Here is a 19,085-nt window from a genome sequence, read left to right as displayed (position 1 = left end):
AGAGAGATCAATAAGATCATTATACCTGTACAAACACGACCGGAGAACCTAGAAGAGTTAGTACAAAAGTTTTATGGTGCCCGCTTCTTAACTTCTTTGGATATGCGTAGTTCATATTGGCAAACTAGAATATCGAAAGAATCTAGAAAATATACTGTATTCGTTTTTCTGGGCCGAAGTTACCAGTTTACTGTCATGCCATTTGGGTTGAAAATAAGCGGTGGTGTTTTCATATCGGCATTAGATACCGTACTGGGCAGAGACCTTTTGAATGAAGTTACTTTATATGTGGATGATTTGCTAATTGCTTCTGAAACTTGGGAGGAACATTTGGACTTATTAAGAAGAGTTTTTGCGAAATTTTTGGAATACGGAGTTACTGTAAATTTGAGCAAATCCAAGTTTGCTCATAACCAATTGAAATTTCTTGGACATATAATCACTCCTGAAGGGATAAAACGAAATCCTAAAAAGATGGATGCGATTAACAGATGTGCTTATCCAAAGAATAGAAAGGAATTAAAGTCATTTATCGGCTTAGTTTCATTTTTTCGACGATTTTTACCCAATCAGTTACGAAGCCAAGACTGTTTGTTACGGCTGTTAAGAAAAAATGTCATGTGGGAGTGGAATTCCGAATGCACGCAAGCTTTTGATAACATCCGCAATGCTTTGACTAATGCTCCACTGTTACATCATCCGAGACTTGATCAAGATTTTTATATTGCTGCAGATGCTTCTGAAACAGGATTGGGTGCCACTCTTTGCCAGATGGACAATCCAGAAGATATCAGTACCATCAAGATAATTGGGTTTGCCAGCAGAACACTCTCTAGCTGTGAACGTGCATATTGTACTACTGAATTGGAAGTACTGGCCGTGGTCTGGTCACTTAGAAAGTTTCGCTATTTTGTATATGGAAAGAAGATCATTGTATTCTGCGACCAAAAAGCTTTATCTTTTATTTTAACAGGAAGGATGTTCCATTCACGTTTAACCCGGTGGGCCTTGCTACTGCAAGAATATGATATTACGCTCAAATACATCAGAGGGAAAGACAACATCATAGCCGATGCTCTTTCAAGAGTACCGAAAAGAAAGAATGACGACGAGTGTGAAGAATGGACTATTGACTTTAAAGTCATGAATTTATCAAGGCAATATTGTGAGAGGCAGATTTCACAGCTATCTCGAAGTCTTCCACAACTGCAAGAAGATGATAAGTTGTGGAAAGCCATTAGGCATGCTGTTGAAAGCAAAACGCTAAGTCACTCTCAAGAACAGTATCAATTAAAATCCGGAATATTGTATCGGAGGAAGGATGAAGAAGATGTTTGGAAAGTTTGTGTTCCAAATAAATATTTAGAATCACTAGTATGGTACACTCACTTGAATTGGGGTCATTTTGGTGCCGCTAAATGTACAGCCAAAATAGCACAATACTGCTATCATCCAAATTTGGGACGTATAGCTACAAATATTATTAAGAAGTGCAAAATATGTCAGAAGGCGAAACCCATAAACTATTGTCGGAAGATAGAATTACATCCTATCATCCCACAACAACCTTTAATGTTGGTGTCATGTGACGTCTGTGGGCCATGTCCCATGACACGTGGACGGTTCAAATATGTATTGGCTTCCTATGATCTCTTTTCAAAATATGTGAAATTATATCCTTTGAAAAATCTCCACGTTCAACCCATGTTACGCAAATTTATCAACAACTATATAACTGAGCTTGGCAAACCTATAATGATCCTGACAGACAACGCTGCTTATTATACAAGCAAAGTATGGAGGGACACTATGAAAGAACAAGGAATCCAGCACATTTACATCTCAAGATTTTACCCTTGTGGAAATCCGGTTGAAAGAATCTTTCGAGAGTTGAACCGATTTTTACGGACGTACATACCCAAACAACATTATAAATGGATCGACTGGATTTATGAATTTGAGAAAGTGTATAATGACTTACCACACTTATCGACAGGTTATTCACCTAACCAAATAGTATTTGGTGAAAGTATTGTGCCAGAATGGATGAAGAAATTACCTGCGATAGAACAAAAGATTACCAAGAAAGAAGATATGGTGAAGAAGGTCTACAAAAACCTGAAGCATCAAGCACAATTGAGAAAAACCCGTTTTGATAAAAATGTGAAGAAAGTAGTCACATATGATGTAGGGGAAGAAATTTTATTGAGAAATCACCCAAAAGCATCAACCAGGAAAAGACTGAATAAGAAATGGCAATATTTATATACAGGTCCATATAAAATAATGAAAATACCTCATGAGGGGAGCTACCTCCTGGCAGATTGTGATACTGATGTAATTAAAGGCTTGTTCCCTCACATAGACCTGAAGAAGTATTATCAATAATGAGCAAAATATAGATTCAAGAAACACTGAATGATACCAAGACTACACTCAGTGGACTAAATAAAAGCACCAATGGATAAATACGTACTTATACTAACTTACAAAGAAAATTAAAGAATGTACCGACAATTTCCATGAGATACCTTCTTGGTATCAGCAACAATGACGACGCTGAAATACGATTTATCCTCTCACCGAACAGCGAGGATGGATGATTTAAAAGTGGAATTAAGAGGAAAAGAAAAGGACCTAATCCTCTCTGGTTAAACAAGTGGCATGATAAGGGTTTTGGCCTAGGATGCCAATCGTCGAACCCGGCTGTGATCCCTGCCTTGCACAGTCGGTTGAAGAACTGAGGGCTTCATCCAAGAAAAAAAATGTGGTGTGAATATGAAGTGATTAGTGCGAAGTGTTTCTAAGACAACCTATAAACAAATGTGGAATTTAGTTAAGGGCATTTTGTCTAGGCCCATTAACTCAACTTAAATATTGTAGAATGTATGTACTGACTTGTTGAGTGAATCTGAGAGTGAGTGTATTCGCCGAAACAAATACCCTCTCCTGTCACAGTACACAAAAAAAAAAAAAAAATAAGCCTGTTCTGTCTGGAACCCTCTTCAAGACATCACAGTCTGGGGGGCCGTGTAACATTATGAGTCAAGACAGCTGTAACGGAACTTGAATAGCGTAAAGTTATTGTTAAAAACGCACGCCGCGCGATTTGTTATGATTTGGTCGGTCATAATAGTAGTAACATGCTTTTGAATACAATTAAAATATAACGGCGATACCTGTTTAGCGTTATTGGAAATAATATGTAATAAATTAATGAGTAAGGTAGCCGATCCTATATGAAGAGGTAAAATTGGGCATATTAAGGTGTTTTGCTTTATATCGACTAAGCCGATGATACGGCGTCTTTTTTTCCCGTTTACTCTTAGAAGAAAAAAAAGAAAACAAGTAACGAAGTGCTAATTGTGCGTTGTGAAAAATAAAGGGGCGAATTTTAAATAGCTACAGTGTATAATCAGATTAACAAGTGGACATTCAGTTACGCGAAATAGCCGACAGTGAAGTGTGGTCATTAAATTGAGTACACCTACAGGGCGGTCAATTCCAGGATAAGTCTATTCGCGTCTCACGAGGCACGCGGTATTGAGACCGGTTTTTTTTATTATATCACGGAGAGCGGGCTTCAATTTATAAAAAGGAGAAAAGCTGTATCATTATCATTGACTGTTGGTGTTAAGCAACCAAAACTGTTCATCAAAGGGTTTCGGTGAATGAGTGGTGAATGCGAAATGAAACTGTGAACGAAGTTATGTTAAATAAAGCAGAAGAGACAAGACAGTTTGGTCGTATCTGTTATTATTCCATAAACCGTAACATTTATTCTCATTGTACGAAGCCTTTATAGACGATCGTTACGACAATTTGCTTTGAAGGGATCTCGTTACGAGTTAAGTTTTGGGGACCTGGTCAACAGGGGATAGTTCGTAGATCTTAACTACTGCAGCTATTCAGGAATCAGGTGCTACCGTGACCGTTGTGTGTTGTCAGTGGCTTAAGGTCATCATATCTCATGCTCTAATATCGACGCGCCTTTCCTCTTGGTATAACGGTGTCTCACGGTAACCACGACAACGCAGACGGCGAAGGAAGATACGGTAGATATCTTCAAGACAGGAGTTTGCAAACCATTCTCTTCTTAATGTGGCCTGCTTTGAATAATTATTGCAGTTAATGTTAATAATTATTACTGTTAATGTTAATAATTATTGGCACTAATGAAAGACCATCATCACCAACTACTAAAACTGCATCTTCTAGCACACCACATGTTCTCGATTGTAATGCATGCACAGTGGTATGTAATTTCAGTTCTGGCGACAGTGCTTCGTGCATTACAGTACCTTTATTCCTTATTGCATAACTAACTCTATTTAGAAGAAACGTAAACAGTTCTCGTGACATTCTAAGATAATTAAAAGAACTTCTTGGATCTTCCATCATAAATTATTTCAGCAAGGTTGCTGAGCAACCGAGCTGATGTCTTTTCTTCACCCAGTCAAGAATTGAGACACGTTTCTTATTTTTTTTTCTTATGCAGCAATTCGACGCAAGACACTTTAACTGCATCAGGCTCGTGCGATGTGCAGCTGTCAAAACTTTTATTTCACACACAACTCGGGAATCCACAAAACAACAAAACTGAAATGTATGCTGGTTTCGCTGTGTCTAGAGTTATATACGAAATCATTTGCGTGCAACTCATTCCACGCAACGAGTGGCGCAACCCGATGTCAACCTGTAAACTGGGCTTAACACAATTCGAAACACCGATCGCAATTTTTTCCCCCGACCTGTTAGAAATAGGTTCATTTCAGCAGTTGCCAGAGATCTGTGTGTGAAACATTAAAATATCTTACATTATGTCATAAAAGAAACAAGGCATCAGAGGACACTCCGAGAGCATCGGGATACCGTGAACCGTACTAAAATGCATAATTCGGCTTATAGCGCACATCTGCATGTCCAGATTCACAATGAAGTAGGCCTCGACCTGTGTGGTTTTCCGGATGTAAATTTTCTTGGAGTAACAGTACTGTATTATCTCATGTTTAGTTCTTTATTAGGGCAAAATGCCATACATGATAGAAGATGAAAATGTGCATTCTAAATGCAACGAACAGCTGAAAGTAGCCAACAGCATGGAATTAAACACTTCATTTCAAATAAATTGACAGCCTCAGTGGAAAAGATCAATAAAAGCCAAATTTCTTTAGCAAACTGACCAAAATAATTTCATTGTTCTGCAAGGTGATTAATACTTGACTGTCACAAAGGTGGAAATAAAATAATATTTTAAATTAATAACATTTTAGCCCTCCATAACTATGTGAATGTATTTTAATTTACTTGATAGCTCCTGACCACAGAAATCCGTTTTGTTTCCATTTGACGTGAGAGCATTAAACGAAGAGGAAACAGCAAAATCCCTAAACGTAAACACGGATAATATCAACTTTCTAAAAATTTTCATTTCGTAGTGCACATGTTTCTGAACAGTCTAATACATAAAACATACATGTTCAAAGAAATGTAAGACATGTTATTTGGTCTTAGGTGTGCAAAAGTGCAGTGCCACACCTCTTCACACAACATTCTTCTATCGCATGACACTGTATTTCACTCTGTGGAATTCAAACATGTATATTTTGTAATGGATGCCATCAAACTATATTCATGACAGTGGAAATTAAAATGTCCTGTACTGCATCTTCTGATCCCAATCAGCCAGTTTGACATGCTGCCACATTTAATATTGGATGGGATTATTTGTAACTGGGGGAACAACAGTTCTTCAGAAAATTTGCATTCATTATTGCCTATTATTTAATAACTCGCTGTTGTGTGTGACACGAAATTAAATTTAGGATACATTAAGAAAAGTGACAAGGAGGACCGTACACATTTCTTCATTCCTTAGGTCCTGGCATTTTTTTATCTAACACTAAAAAAGCTGTTAATACAAATCGTACCCATGACTGGTGTGATTTCTCAATCTGATTACATCTAATCTGTCACTGTCTGCTACATGAAATGAAATAGGCCTGACTAATATTGAAGCAATTGTAACACACACCAAATAAACGAGACTGTTTTGGCACAAATGGTCATTTTTATACCATGACCGAATATAATTCTCTAAGTACCAATATCAAATGCCTATTACGCCTACCAAAAGCAAAAAGCTTTATGTTAGCAGATAGTTTCACATTTCATTCATACGCTCCAGCTTCTCAAGCGTGAGATCGTAAAGTAGTAGTACAAAATTTTTATACAAATTTGGAATCGTCATATTCCCCCATAATTTGTGTGATGTTCCCGTTTCTCCTTGTTCCTCATTCTAACAAACAATCATGTCATCACCAATTCTGTAACTATTCCTGCCAGTGTCAAAACTTAGAGGTTAACTTCACTAACCCTGCCACGATCACCGGTTTAGTTATCCCGCGTTTCGTCTCTGGTTAGGCATTATTACATGTAAGTACAACGCATTTTGTACACTACTCCCAGAATAGAGCTCTAGCTGCTGCTACCCGGGGACTGTACAACCAACCCTTACTATAACAGCAATACAGCCAAACCTTTTCTGACAAAATTTAGTAATCTTTCTTATCTGTATTCCTGTTTGTCATTTACTTCCACTCTGGTAGTCTGAATCTATAGATTTCACTAGTAATTATAAAAAAATTGATCATTTGCAAACCCAGTCAACGACCTAACAAACAGCGATTGGCATTCAACTGTTCGGCTTCATTCTGCTCAGCTCGTATAGCCCTGTCCCCTTTTGTCTGCAAGAAAGTTTATTTTCTAGATGCGACCAGGATTCCTCTGGCAGAGAGATCACGTACACTATGCACACATTCAAAAGTCAACTTATGTTTCAGTCAGAAATAAACTCAGAATATGTTCAAAAATGTTAAAAAAAATCAAATGCATTTCAAAATCGTATGAATAATCGCCCCCCCCCCCCCCCCCCCAAAATGAACCATGGAACTTGCCATTGGTGGGGAGGCTTGCGTGCCTCAGTGACACAGACAGCCGTACCGTAGGTGCAACCACAACGGAGGGGTATCTGTTGAGAGGCCAGACAAACGTGTGGTTCCTGAAGAGGGGCAGCAGCTTTTCAGTAGTTGCAGGGGCAACAGTCTAGATGATTGACTGATCTGGCCTTGTAACACTAACCAAAACGGCCTCGCTGTGCTGGTACTGCGAACGGCTGAAAGCAAGGGGAAACCACAGTCGTAATTTTTCCTGAGAGTATGCAGCTTTACTGTATGGTTAAATCATGATGGAGTCCTCTTGGATAAAATATTCCGGAGATAAAATAGTCCCTCATTCAGATCTCCAGGTGGGGACTACTCAAGACGACGCCGTTATCAGGAGAAAGAAAACTGGCGTTCTATGGATCGGAGCGTGGAATGTCAGATCCCTTAATCGGGCAGGTAGGTTAGAAAATTTAAAAGGGGAAATGATACGTTAAAGTTAGATATAGTGAGTTCGGTGGCAGGAGGAACAAGACTTCTGGTCAAGGGAATACAGGGTTACAAAACAAATAGGGGTAAAGCAAGAGTAGATTTAATAATGAATAAAAAAATAGGAGTCCAGGTAAGCTACTACAAACAGCATAGTGAACACATTATTGTGGCCAAGATAGACACGAAGCCCGTGCCTACTACAGTAGTACAAGTTTATACGCCAACTAGCTCTGCAGAAGATGAAGAAATTGATGAAATGTATGATGCGATAAAAGAAATTATTCAGATACTGAAGGGAAAGGAAAATTTAATAGTCATGGGTGACTGGAACTCGATAGTAGGAAAAGGAAGAGAAGGAAACGTAGTAGGTGAATATGGAATGGGGGTAAGAAATTAAAGAAGTAGCCACCTGGTAGAATTTTGCACAGAGCGTAAGCTAACCATAGCTAACACTTGGTTCAAGAATCATGAAAGAAGATTGTATACATGGAAGAAGTCTGGAAACATTGTAAGGTTTCAAATAGATTATATAATGGTAAGACAGAGATTTAGGAACCAGTTTTGCAATTTTAAGACATTTCCAGTGGTGGCAGATATGGACTCTGACCACAATTTATTGGTTATAAACTGTAGATTCAACTGAAGAAACTGCAAAAAAGATGGAAATTTAAGAGAGATGAAACCCCGATACACTGAAAAAATCAGATTTTTTAGAGAGTTTCAGAAAGAGTACTAGGCAATGACTGGCAAGAACAGGAGGAAGAAATACAGTAGAAGAAGAATGGGAAGCTTTGAGGGATGAAATAGTGAAGGCAGCAGAGGATCAAGTAGGTAAAAAGACGAGGGCTAGTAGAAATCCTTGGATAACAGAAGAGATACTGAATTTAATTGACAAGAGGAGAAAATACAAAAAACACACTAAATGAAGCAAGCAAAAAGGAATACAAAGACTCAAAAATGACATCGACAGGAAGTGCAAAATGGCTAAGCAGGTATGGATGGAGGACATATATAAGGATGTGGAGGCATATCTCGGTATGGGTAAGATAGATACTGCCTATAGGAAAATTAAAGAGACCTTTGGAGAAAAGAGAACCACTTGTATCTTTAGCACAAGCGGCCAAAGACACTAGTAACTACGGCATAGCCAACTATGGCAAGCTAACATACACCAACATGTGCCAAACGCCGGCAAGCCCCTGCTTATCAGCAACGTTGACTGGCAACTACCAGCTGCTATCAGAGCCGACCAACAGCCCACAGCGGGGAAACCGACACGCTTGCTCACTGGTGCACAAACAATTCGCCAACAACACCCTACACTGTGCATCCAATTTATGCCTATCGGACACAAAAACGATGATAAATCTAACTGTTGCAGGTTGCTGACGATGATCGAGAGTTTGACACCGGCACGCAGCGGCAGACGTCGAGCAATAGCACCACACGATGTCAAAGATATTGACATGCACGATACCCACTACTGACAAAGCCTAAACTTGCACGACCTATCGCAGGCAGCAAGACACCCGCTACTGCTCTTACCACACGACCTAACTATTGCAGAGGCTTTTCCCCCTTGTCTCTTGCCTTGGCACCCTTTTTCCTCTTCCCTTCAAACTGCTACCCTTAGTTCCTGCTATGCAATCTATCTCCAGATGAGCACATATTAATGGTTAACCTTAACCCAGACATACGCAAACATCGCAGCACCCACATCCTGCAACACCTCACTTTAATGAAAACTAACTCTTATCCAGAGATGGCAGTAGACCTGTTGAGTTGGCCATCATGTTGGTGTGGGCATGGAAGAGCTCCACCTCCGTATAAAAAAACATTGTATGAATATAAAGAGCTAAGATGGAAAACCAGTCCTAAGCAAAGACGGGAAAGCAGATAGGTGGAAGGAGTATATAGAGGGTGTATACAAGGGCGATGTACTTGAGGGCAATATTATGGAAATGGAAGAGGACGTGGGTGAAGAAGAAATGGGAGATATGATACTGCGTGAAGAGTTTGACAGAGCACTGAAAGAGCTAAGTTGAAACAAGGCCCTGGGAGTAGACAACATTCCATACAACTACTGAGAGCCAGTCCTGAAACTCTACCATCTGGTGAGCAAGATGTAGGAGACAGGCGAAATACCCTCAGACTTCAAGAAGAATATAATAATTCCAATCCCAAAGAAAGCAGGTGTTGACAGATGTGAAAATTACCGAACTATCAGTTTAATAAGTCACAGCTGCAAAATAATAACGTGAATTCTTTACAGACGAATGGAAAAACTGGTAGAAGCCGACCTCGGGGAAGATCAGTTTGGATTCCGTAGGAATGTTGGAACACGTGAGGCAATACTGACCCTACGACTTATCTTAGAAGATAGATTAAGGAAAAGCAAAGCTGCATTTCTAGCATTTGTAGACTTAGAGAAAGCTTTAGATAATGTTGACTGGAATACTCTCTTTCAAATTCTGAAGGTGGCAAGGGTAAAATACAGGGAGCGAAAGGCTATTTACAATTTGTACAGAAACCAGAAGGCAGTTGTAAGAGTCGAGGGGCATGAAAGGGAAGCAATGGTTGGAAAGGGAGAGAGACAGGGTTGTAGCCTCTCCCCAATGTTGTTCGATCAGTATATTGAGCAAGCAATAAAGGAAACAAATGAAAAATTTGGCGTAGGAATTAAAATCCAAGGAGAAGAAATGAAAACTTTGAGGTTTGCCGATGATATTGTAATTCTGTCAGAGACAGCAAAGGACCTGGAAGAGCAGCTGAACGGAATTGACAGTGTCTTGAAAGTAGGATATAAGATGAACATCAACAAAAGCAAAACGAGGATAATGGAATGTAGTCGAATTAACTTGGGTGATGCTGAGGGAATTAGATTAGAAAATGAGACGCTTAAAGTAGTAAATGAGTTTTGCTATTTGGGGAGCAAAATAACTGATGATGGTCGAAGTAGAGAGGATATAAAATGTAGACTGGCAATGGCAAGGAAAGCGTTTCCGAAGAAGAGAAATCTGTTTACATCGAGTACAGATTTAAGTGTCAGGAAGTCTTTTCTTAAAGTATTTCTATGGAGTGTAGCCGTATATGGATGTGAAACATGGACAATAAACAGTGTAGACAAGAAGAGAATAAAGCTTTCGAAATGTGGTACTACAGATGAATGCCGAGGATTACATGGGTAGATCACGTAATGAATGAGGAGATACTGAATAGAATTGGGGAGAAGAGGAATTCGTGGCACAACTTGACTAGAAGAAGGGATCGGTTGGTAGGACACGTTCTGAAGCATCGAAGGATCACCAATTTAGTATTGGAGGGAAATATGGAGAGCAAAAAATTGTAGAGGGAGACCAAGAGATGAATACACTAAGCAGAATCAGAAGGATGTAGGTTGCAGTAGTTATTCATAGATGAAGAGGCTTGTACAGGACAGAGTAGCATGGAGAGCTGCATCAAACCAATCTCTGGACTGAACAGCACCACCACCACCACCACCACCACCACCACCACCACCACCACAACAACAACAACAACAACCATACACACGATACGAGAGTCCAGATCGGCCCCGTAACTGTTGCCACAAAGGTCACAGCTCGAGCGGGAAATGGTTGATGGAAGAGTACCTGGTTGGCGAAGTAGTCAACAGTCTGGTCCTTTATCCTCTCGATCTCCTCGCGGTGCCTCGCCACCAGCTGTTCCAGGTCAGGATATTCCCATTCTGTGCAAGTCTCCGAGTCTTTCTTATCGACTCTACCTTCCTGCAAATGACAATGTTTTGCAGACTGTTATTTACAACAACAAAAATTTTGAAGGAAACCGTACTACAGACATCAATAAAAATGTAATTATTATATGTGAGGTTCGTCGACCTAAAAGCACCTCCTTTAGGAATTAACAATGACAGAGCAACAGATTCTGTGCGACACAAATTTTTAAGTTTCAAATCCAGACTACTTTCATTTACAGCACTTTCCTGAAATATAATGACAAGAAAAACCACTCGATCAGTTCCATTTTTGTCAAGCAAATTACTTATTTGAACTAACTAATTTTGAGCTACATTTTGTCAAGTAAATGGAACAAAGTCTATTCTTATTATTTATTTATTCTTAACAATTATAGCGAATTCATTAGGTAACTTAATTAGGACACACACACACACACACACACACACACACACACACACACACACACACACACACACAATCCTTCAAAATAATGCAACTGCTTTTATTTGTGCAATCAGTTGCATACTATTACCAGGAAAGTAGTACAACCAACTGCCACAGTTACCGGTTTTTCCTGTATTTACCCAAATGACAAACTTAGTTTTTAGTCATACAATAACAGGTTACAATTTTTGGCTACAATCACTTGGCCCGCCCGCCCCTCCGTCCATCTGCCTGTCCACACACCCGCCCACCCGTCCGGTTGTTCGTCTGCCTGCTCATCCGTCCGGCTGACTGACAGCTGGCTCATCCATGCGGCTGTCCGTCCATCCCGATGTCCGTCCGTCGACCCGTCCATCTGTCCGACCGGCCACGTACCCGTCGGGCCGGCCGACCGTCCGTCCAGCTGCCCAACTGTCTGTCTGTCTGTCCGACTGTTGAAAACCCTTTTTCTCGTCATTAGATACATGTATGCACTTGAAATTTATGTCAGACACTGAGGTTTGTGGTGCTTCGGTGGTGTAAAAAGTGAAGCTTTTACGTCACTACAATCCAAAGATATTGCCATTTACGTCACATATTTTGATACTGGAAAACTCACTAATTAAAACCTATAGGATACTTTATGATGACATACAATCATGAAAATTGGCAAGAAGCAAGGTTTCACAGTACAAGTAATGGTAGAAATATCAGAAAAGTTTTACTTTGTAATTATATCACACAAAAAATATTTCTTTTTTCACCATTATTCAATGTCAAACTTGAAAATAAAACATTCTTGAAAGTCTCAGAATCCCCGAGACCGATATCTTGCCAGTGTTAGTACCAATTCACTGAGACTCTCAATTCCCGGAGTGGATGAACTTTCTATATACACAGCAGTTTTGCACAGAACCCTCTGTGTGCAAGTCCTACTTGTACCTGCCCCATTTCTCCCTTCAGTGTTGCAGGTACAGATATCACTGTTCTCAAGCTGTGACGGATTGTTTATGAGGAATTTCAGTAGCAGATATATGGATGGTGACAGTGCAGCTAAAATTCCTGGCTCTTTGAAGAGTTACACTCCTGCTCATCTGTTGCATCAGTTGTTAGTATGACTATCTGTTGCGCAAAACTGAAAGTAGAGTGTTTTTTCAAAATTTAGGGAGAGTCCATTTTCAGAGAATCACTTAAGAATTCTTTACAAAATATCATTCATCAACTCTTATGTTATTTATTCTCTAAAGGGATTTATTATAACACTATTACCATCTGCAAAAAAAAAAAAAAGAATACCATTTTGCTTGTTGAATGTGAAATGGAAGGTCATTCGTGTAATTACGGAACAGACGTGAACCTAAAACTAGACCCTATGGGACTCCTTTGTGACTATTTTTCCCCGGCCACTACAATTTTCTAATTTTCCGACATTGTCTGAATTATTCAGTACGTTTCGCATTCTGTTTGCTAAATACAATTTATACCAGCTGGGCATACAGCCATCAATTCCATAAAATTAGAGTTGTTCTAAGAGAGTAACGTGAGCTACACAATGAAACACCTCGGAAAGACCACAAAAAACACCAGCTGGTGATATATTATTATTTAAGGCTCGTAGTGTTTCACGAGTGAAAGTAGGCACGGCACTCTCAGTCGAGCTACCTTTCTAGAATCCAAACTGTGACATCCTAAGTAAATTGTTTTGCAACTACACTCGAGTACATTATTTTTTCGAGTATTTTGGAAATGTGCGAGTATGATAATTGGTTAAGTCTGTCTTGTCACCTTTCTTATGAAGTAGTTTCACAACTACTTATTTTAATGTGTCTGCAAAAATTCCCTGTGGCAGTGAAGCATTGCACATATCACTAAGGACATTACTTATTAAGTTGGATGTAGTGGTTAATGAAAAAAAAGAAAAGAGAGAAGAAAAGAAAAAGAAAAGGGTTGAAAATGTGGGAAGAAATTGTAAGTGAAAGAAAAGAAACGGTGATTTTAAAATCGTAAATGACCATGAAAAAAAGGGAAAGAATGAAAAGCAAATCGGACTTCGTATTACAGAAAAGCTATTGTTGGGGTGGTCCTTGTGGCGTTTTTGAGTAAAAGTTAAACCAATTTCCACTACAAAAATTATTGAAAAGAAACAGAGAATAACAAACTGTAACTGAAAGGGGGAAGTGGCGTAGATAAGAGTTCATCCTTTACCAGGTTAAATTGTCTTCTTTCGTGTGGCATCCAGGTCTTCAAAAATCTCCTCCATTTCTGCGTGAAAAGTCTGCTCTGAAATCTTGCAATCGTCCAGGAATCACTAATTTATGCCAATTAAAATCATCTTGATACTGTATGCAATTTAATTTACTTTGCTACTTCCATCCTCCAAAATTCTTAACAACTTCCACAATATGTCTACACATTAAAATCAGATCAAGACTAGCTAACAAGTTTTATTTTTAACATCTCCATCAGATCACGTCTGCCTTAAGCTTCGGCTATCAAGAGACAATCAAGAAACGGATAGAAAACAAAAAAAAGAGTTACAATTTTAGTAGTTTCTCTGCCGTCGAGCACTTATACCGCTGTGACGGGATATTTTTTATCTGAGGGAACGAGTGTAGCGCGGCGAAATTCAAAGTCCCGCTACATGGAACACCTTTTAAGAATTCTGTTTGAAATTTCATCAACCTCACATGAGCTTTCATTTTTTAGAATTTTTATAACTTTATTAATTTCAGTGAAGGATGCTGGTGCTACTTTCAGCTGCTTATAGTTTTGTGGATTGACATTTTCAATATATTCTCTCGCTTCTTCAATTGAACCGTTTAATCCTGTATTTGCTTTTACGATCAGAAAGTGATTGCTAAAAGTAGTTGCAACTTGCGAATTATCAGCCTCACCACTGTCATTTAGTTTAATTGTTACGGAATCTTGTACACTGACTGGCTGTCCTGTCTCTCGTTTGACAACGTCCCGTACGGACTTCGCCGTACCCCTAATAGTACCGTGTGGGTCATTTCTGACCCACAGTTGGAAACCACCGTTTTATTCATATTAGGGTGGTATTTTGAGAGCCACCATGCCGACAGTATGTTCAGGAAGATCCTAAAGTGTAACCAAATGATAATTTGGCCTCTAAAATGAACAGTACACTGTCAAATATATATTTTCAGATTTTTTTTTTTTTAATTTTGAATTTTACAGAAGAAATTCCACAGTCTTTCATCAATCATCATTAAACAAGTAAGTAAAACAATTTTACAATGTTTCTCTTTATAAAAAAATTTTGCAACACAATCAAAACACACTGTTTGTGTGAGTACTAATAGTATTTTAACTTTTACATACAAGTTAAGTATCGAGTATATGTGAAAGATTCTAAAACACAGCAGGTGACTAAAATGCTTTGTGGGTTTTCTCGCTTATTGTGATTTAGGAATTAAAACGTAAGAAGAAAAAACTTCAGTCTGTAATTATAAATACTTCGAAATATATAGGAACACAGACTTGACAGAGCTGCTCACAGTTCAGACATTCAACAAGAGTTTTTGCTTGGCAGCTTTTGCACACACACTTGTTGCACTTGAAGCTTATGTTTGATGTTTTATTCCCTCTGTTGTTTTGTTGTTTGCAGGAAACCAAATCTGATAACTCCTTCTGTTTCCATATTAGCCAGTGCCAGTAACGAGTAGCTGCAAGGGGGAATTGGCTCCTCTTTGCAGTTTGTAGAGGGCAGCAAGCTCATCTGCTATTCTGGGATAAAGTCTCGGTGAGAAACCTTAGAGGTAAGTAATTTAAAAATTGTGCATGTGTTGATCGTGACGAGCTCAAAAATTTAAAAGACATGCCAGCCTGGACACTGTAGTGTCTAGCCATTTAGTCAACTACATAGACTCCACTCTTTGTTTCATTATAAAACATCACCGTTTCTGTAGTTCCTTCTCAGTATTCTCAGTCATCTGACATCCAGCACGCACATTGCTCAGACTAAGGTTCCCCCCCCCCCCAACCCCCTCCTCGGTATGCCATGAGAAGATTGTCACCCGATTTGCACGTTCGTTGTATTAAATGCATCATTTCCACTTGGTGTTGCAGGAGGGACCTCTCTGAGTGATCTTCAGAGTGTGCCAGCTAAACTTGTTGCTTTTTGTTTCACTTCATCTACCTATTTCACAGAGGTGAAGAAGTTGTCAGTCGTAATGTTCCGTAGGGGCGACATGCCCGATATCTGTTGCCGTGTAAGAGAACTATTAGCAGTGCCCCAGACAGCAATGTAGGAGTGGTGGGGAGGCAGCTTTCCCACTATATAATATGTTACTCTACAGCTTCTCTGTGTCACTCTGTAAGTCTGCATGAAGCCAGTCCGTATAATACGGAAAGCCACACTGATATAAAGTATAGCCTGACCTCTGAATTCTCTGTATTTTGCATTCTTTTTGGGACAAAGTGTTCTAATATACTCCAACATCTAGTGAGTAATGTCAAGGCACACTCAGAAACTATTTAGTTTCTGAAAATTGGTGTTACTGATATCAAATTGAATTAAAATGTGTATGGGTAAAAAATGAACCACTTGGTACATCTTGTATAACAGATAAATTTTTCATACTTCTAAGAGGGCTAGAGGGATGAAATTTTGGCGAATTGTACAATCCCATATATGATGAAAAGTCACGGGAGAATTTGGTCCTGGAACGATTATGGACGGGGGTAGAACCCTTGGAAAACCTTCGTGCGTCAAAAAAAAAAATCACACGGTACTTCTAGTGTTCATCTTATTATCCGCATTATTTATTGCTCTCGGGACACACATACGTCTGGATATTTTAATGGCTTTTCTTAAAATATTAAATATTTTTTGTAGTGTGCAAGTAATATCGGATATTGACTTATTTACATAAATTTTCCTCTTCCTCTTACATGAGCTCTGAATTCCCTTAGTTGTCCACAGCTTACTTGTTTTCACTTATGGATGGTTTTTTAGAAAAGAAACTTTCAAATATTGATAGAAATTAACTGTGGAATAAACTGAATTTGATGTTTCTTTCTGCTTATACATCACCCCCTACCACCCCTTGAAGCTTACTATTGAAACACTGTATCCTGTGCTCATTAATAAGTCTCACTGCTTTGTACGCCTCATGGTTGTGACATGCCATACTGTTTATTTCTCTTAATTGTGCATCATGATCAAATAGTTCATTAGCAATTGAGTACACATTAACTGTTACAGCCTGTGTGCTATACATAAAAATGTTATCAATCGGTGTCCTACTATTTTCTGGACAAAAGCTAGAAAATTTACTACTGAAATTTCATTGAAACACTCAAATAATAATTCTAGTTCATTTTCTTTTGTTTGTATCTTTTAAGAAAGCTCAATAATGCATCTAGATTTCTCTTAAATAACTGAAAGTTTCCTGGAGGGCACATGTAGACAGATACAATTATTAGAGAAGTATTCTGCCGTAACAACTCTCACGCACAAACTTATACGTTTTGATCGACACAAAAACTATTAGTTACAATATTTTTGACTTTGTGTCCAACTTTTACACGTGTTGCAACTCTTCCTTTTTCTGTGTTAACTCTACACAAAAACGATGCAAGTTCTATATTCCCCGATATGTAACTTCTCCGTGCCTGTGGCTACACGGTGCTCAAAGAGGCACAGAACATCTGAAGTGACAGAATTTTTCACATCTTCTGGGCATAGAGAGAGCTGTAGCGGGACTTTGAATTTCGCCGCGCTACCCTCGTTCCCTCAGATAAAAATATCCCGTCGCAGCGGTATGAGCGCTCGACGGCAGAGAAAATACCAAAATTGTAACCTTTTTTGTTTTCTATCCGTTTTCAATTGTCTCTTGATAGCCGTAGCTTAAGGCAGACGTGATCGGATGCTGACGTAAAAACTTAATGGCTAATCTTGATCTGATTGTAATGTGTAGACATTGTGGAAGTTATTAAGAAATTCCGTGGATGGAAGTAGCAAAGTGAATTAAATTGCATACAGTATCAAGATGATTTTAATTGGTATAAATTAGTGATCCCTGGACTATTACAAGATTTCGGAGCAGATTTTTTCACGCTGAAATGAAGGAGATTTTTGAAGACGTGGACGCCGCCCGAAAGAAGATAAGTTAATCTGGTAAATGATGATCTCTCGTCTACGCCACTTCCCCCTGTCAGTTACATTGTGTTATTCTCTGTTTCTTTTCAATAACTTTTGTAGTGAAAATTGCTTTGACTTTTGCTCAAAAACGCCACAAGGACCACCCCAACAATAGCTTTTCCGAATAACAAAGTCCGATAGCTTTTCTGTAATACAAAGTCCGATTTGCTTTTCATTCTTTCCATTTTTCACGGTCTCTCTTCTCCCATTTTTTTTATTAACTACTACAACTGGCTCCCGCGACAGGACGCAATTTTTGGATGTGTCGTTTTTGAGCAAATTTGAAACTTTAATTGGTTTTTTTTCCAACAGAGAATAACCAAAAATCCTGAAGTTTAAATGGTAATTAAAATACCAACTTTATTGTACCTAAGCAAATGATCATACAACAATATTGTAAAGAATTTTTGTAACTAATTCAATCTGTTTTTCTTTTCATGGCATACATTGATGCAAAACTGTTATTTTGAGACCTTTTGGTGACTATCCAATGGAGATGTATTAAGAAAATCCATATTTTAACGAATACGATTTACGCAGAAGTGATTGACCAGCCGCTGCAGGACAGAAAATTTAATGGTGAGTCACACAATTATGTTTCATTCAAACATTCAATAGTCAACTGCAGAATCCATTTTTCCTTTTCCACACATCCTGTAGCTTTCTTCTAGATTTTTACAAAATTATCTATCTCTATTGTAGTTTGTGGTAATTATAGTATTGTTGTAGCATATGAAGATCGTGAATTTGATCGCCAAACAGTCATTTGTTACGAAAAATTTTGTCCGCCCTGCTGCATCTTTCTCAACCATTGTTTGCAATCATTTACATTGACGAGAAAATATTTCAACCTAAATTTGAGTCAAATCTTTATTAATCAGACTTATATTATTCCCTTTTTGACTTACGATTATATATCCTATTACAATGGAACGTGGTAAGGTAGAGATAGTTTCGGCAGATGAGTTAAGTGAAGTAGATTCATCTTTCAACCAACAAGAAAGTCCGTGTTTCCCTCCATGGACGAGTTCACAGATCAATGCAATAATTTTGCTTCAAACTCGCAACATTTGTGATAAAACACATATGGCGACTTTAAATGACGAAATGTGGAATGGACGCGAGACTAGACCGTCAGCACCATTGTTAACATCAATGTCAGAACCGAATATGAGACAAATTCAGCAATGTGACACAAATCGGACACAGGAAACTGACAAACTGGACCGACTATTAGAGTTATTTACAGACATAAAACGAGACACTAGTCAGAAAATTGACATATTAAACCATACTATGATCGAAAATTTTGAACGGACGACAAAA

General features: G+C 38.6%; 1 protein-coding gene across 1 annotated transcript in view; it reads right to left on the bottom strand.

Annotated features, from left to right (window-relative positions):
- The window catches only part of LOC126428407 (rootletin-like), a 245,668-nt gene that overhangs the window by 44,017 nt on the left and 182,566 nt on the right, over window positions 1-19,085 (bottom strand). The window contains exon 18 of the mRNA XM_050090326.1: window positions 11,066-11,200. Coding sequence (XP_049946283.1) covers window positions 11,066-11,200 — 135 coding nt within the window. The remainder of the gene's footprint in view (window positions 1-11,065; window positions 11,201-19,085) is intronic.

The sequence above is a fragment of the Schistocerca serialis genome, chromosome 12, assembly GCF_023864345.2.
Source record: "Schistocerca serialis cubense isolate TAMUIC-IGC-003099 chromosome 12, iqSchSeri2.2, whole genome shotgun sequence".
Classification (NCBI taxonomy): domain Eukaryota; kingdom Metazoa; phylum Arthropoda; class Insecta; order Orthoptera; family Acrididae; genus Schistocerca; species Schistocerca serialis.
Note: the sequence above shows the minus strand (reverse complement) of the source record. Positions and strands in the feature narration are given on the sequence as shown.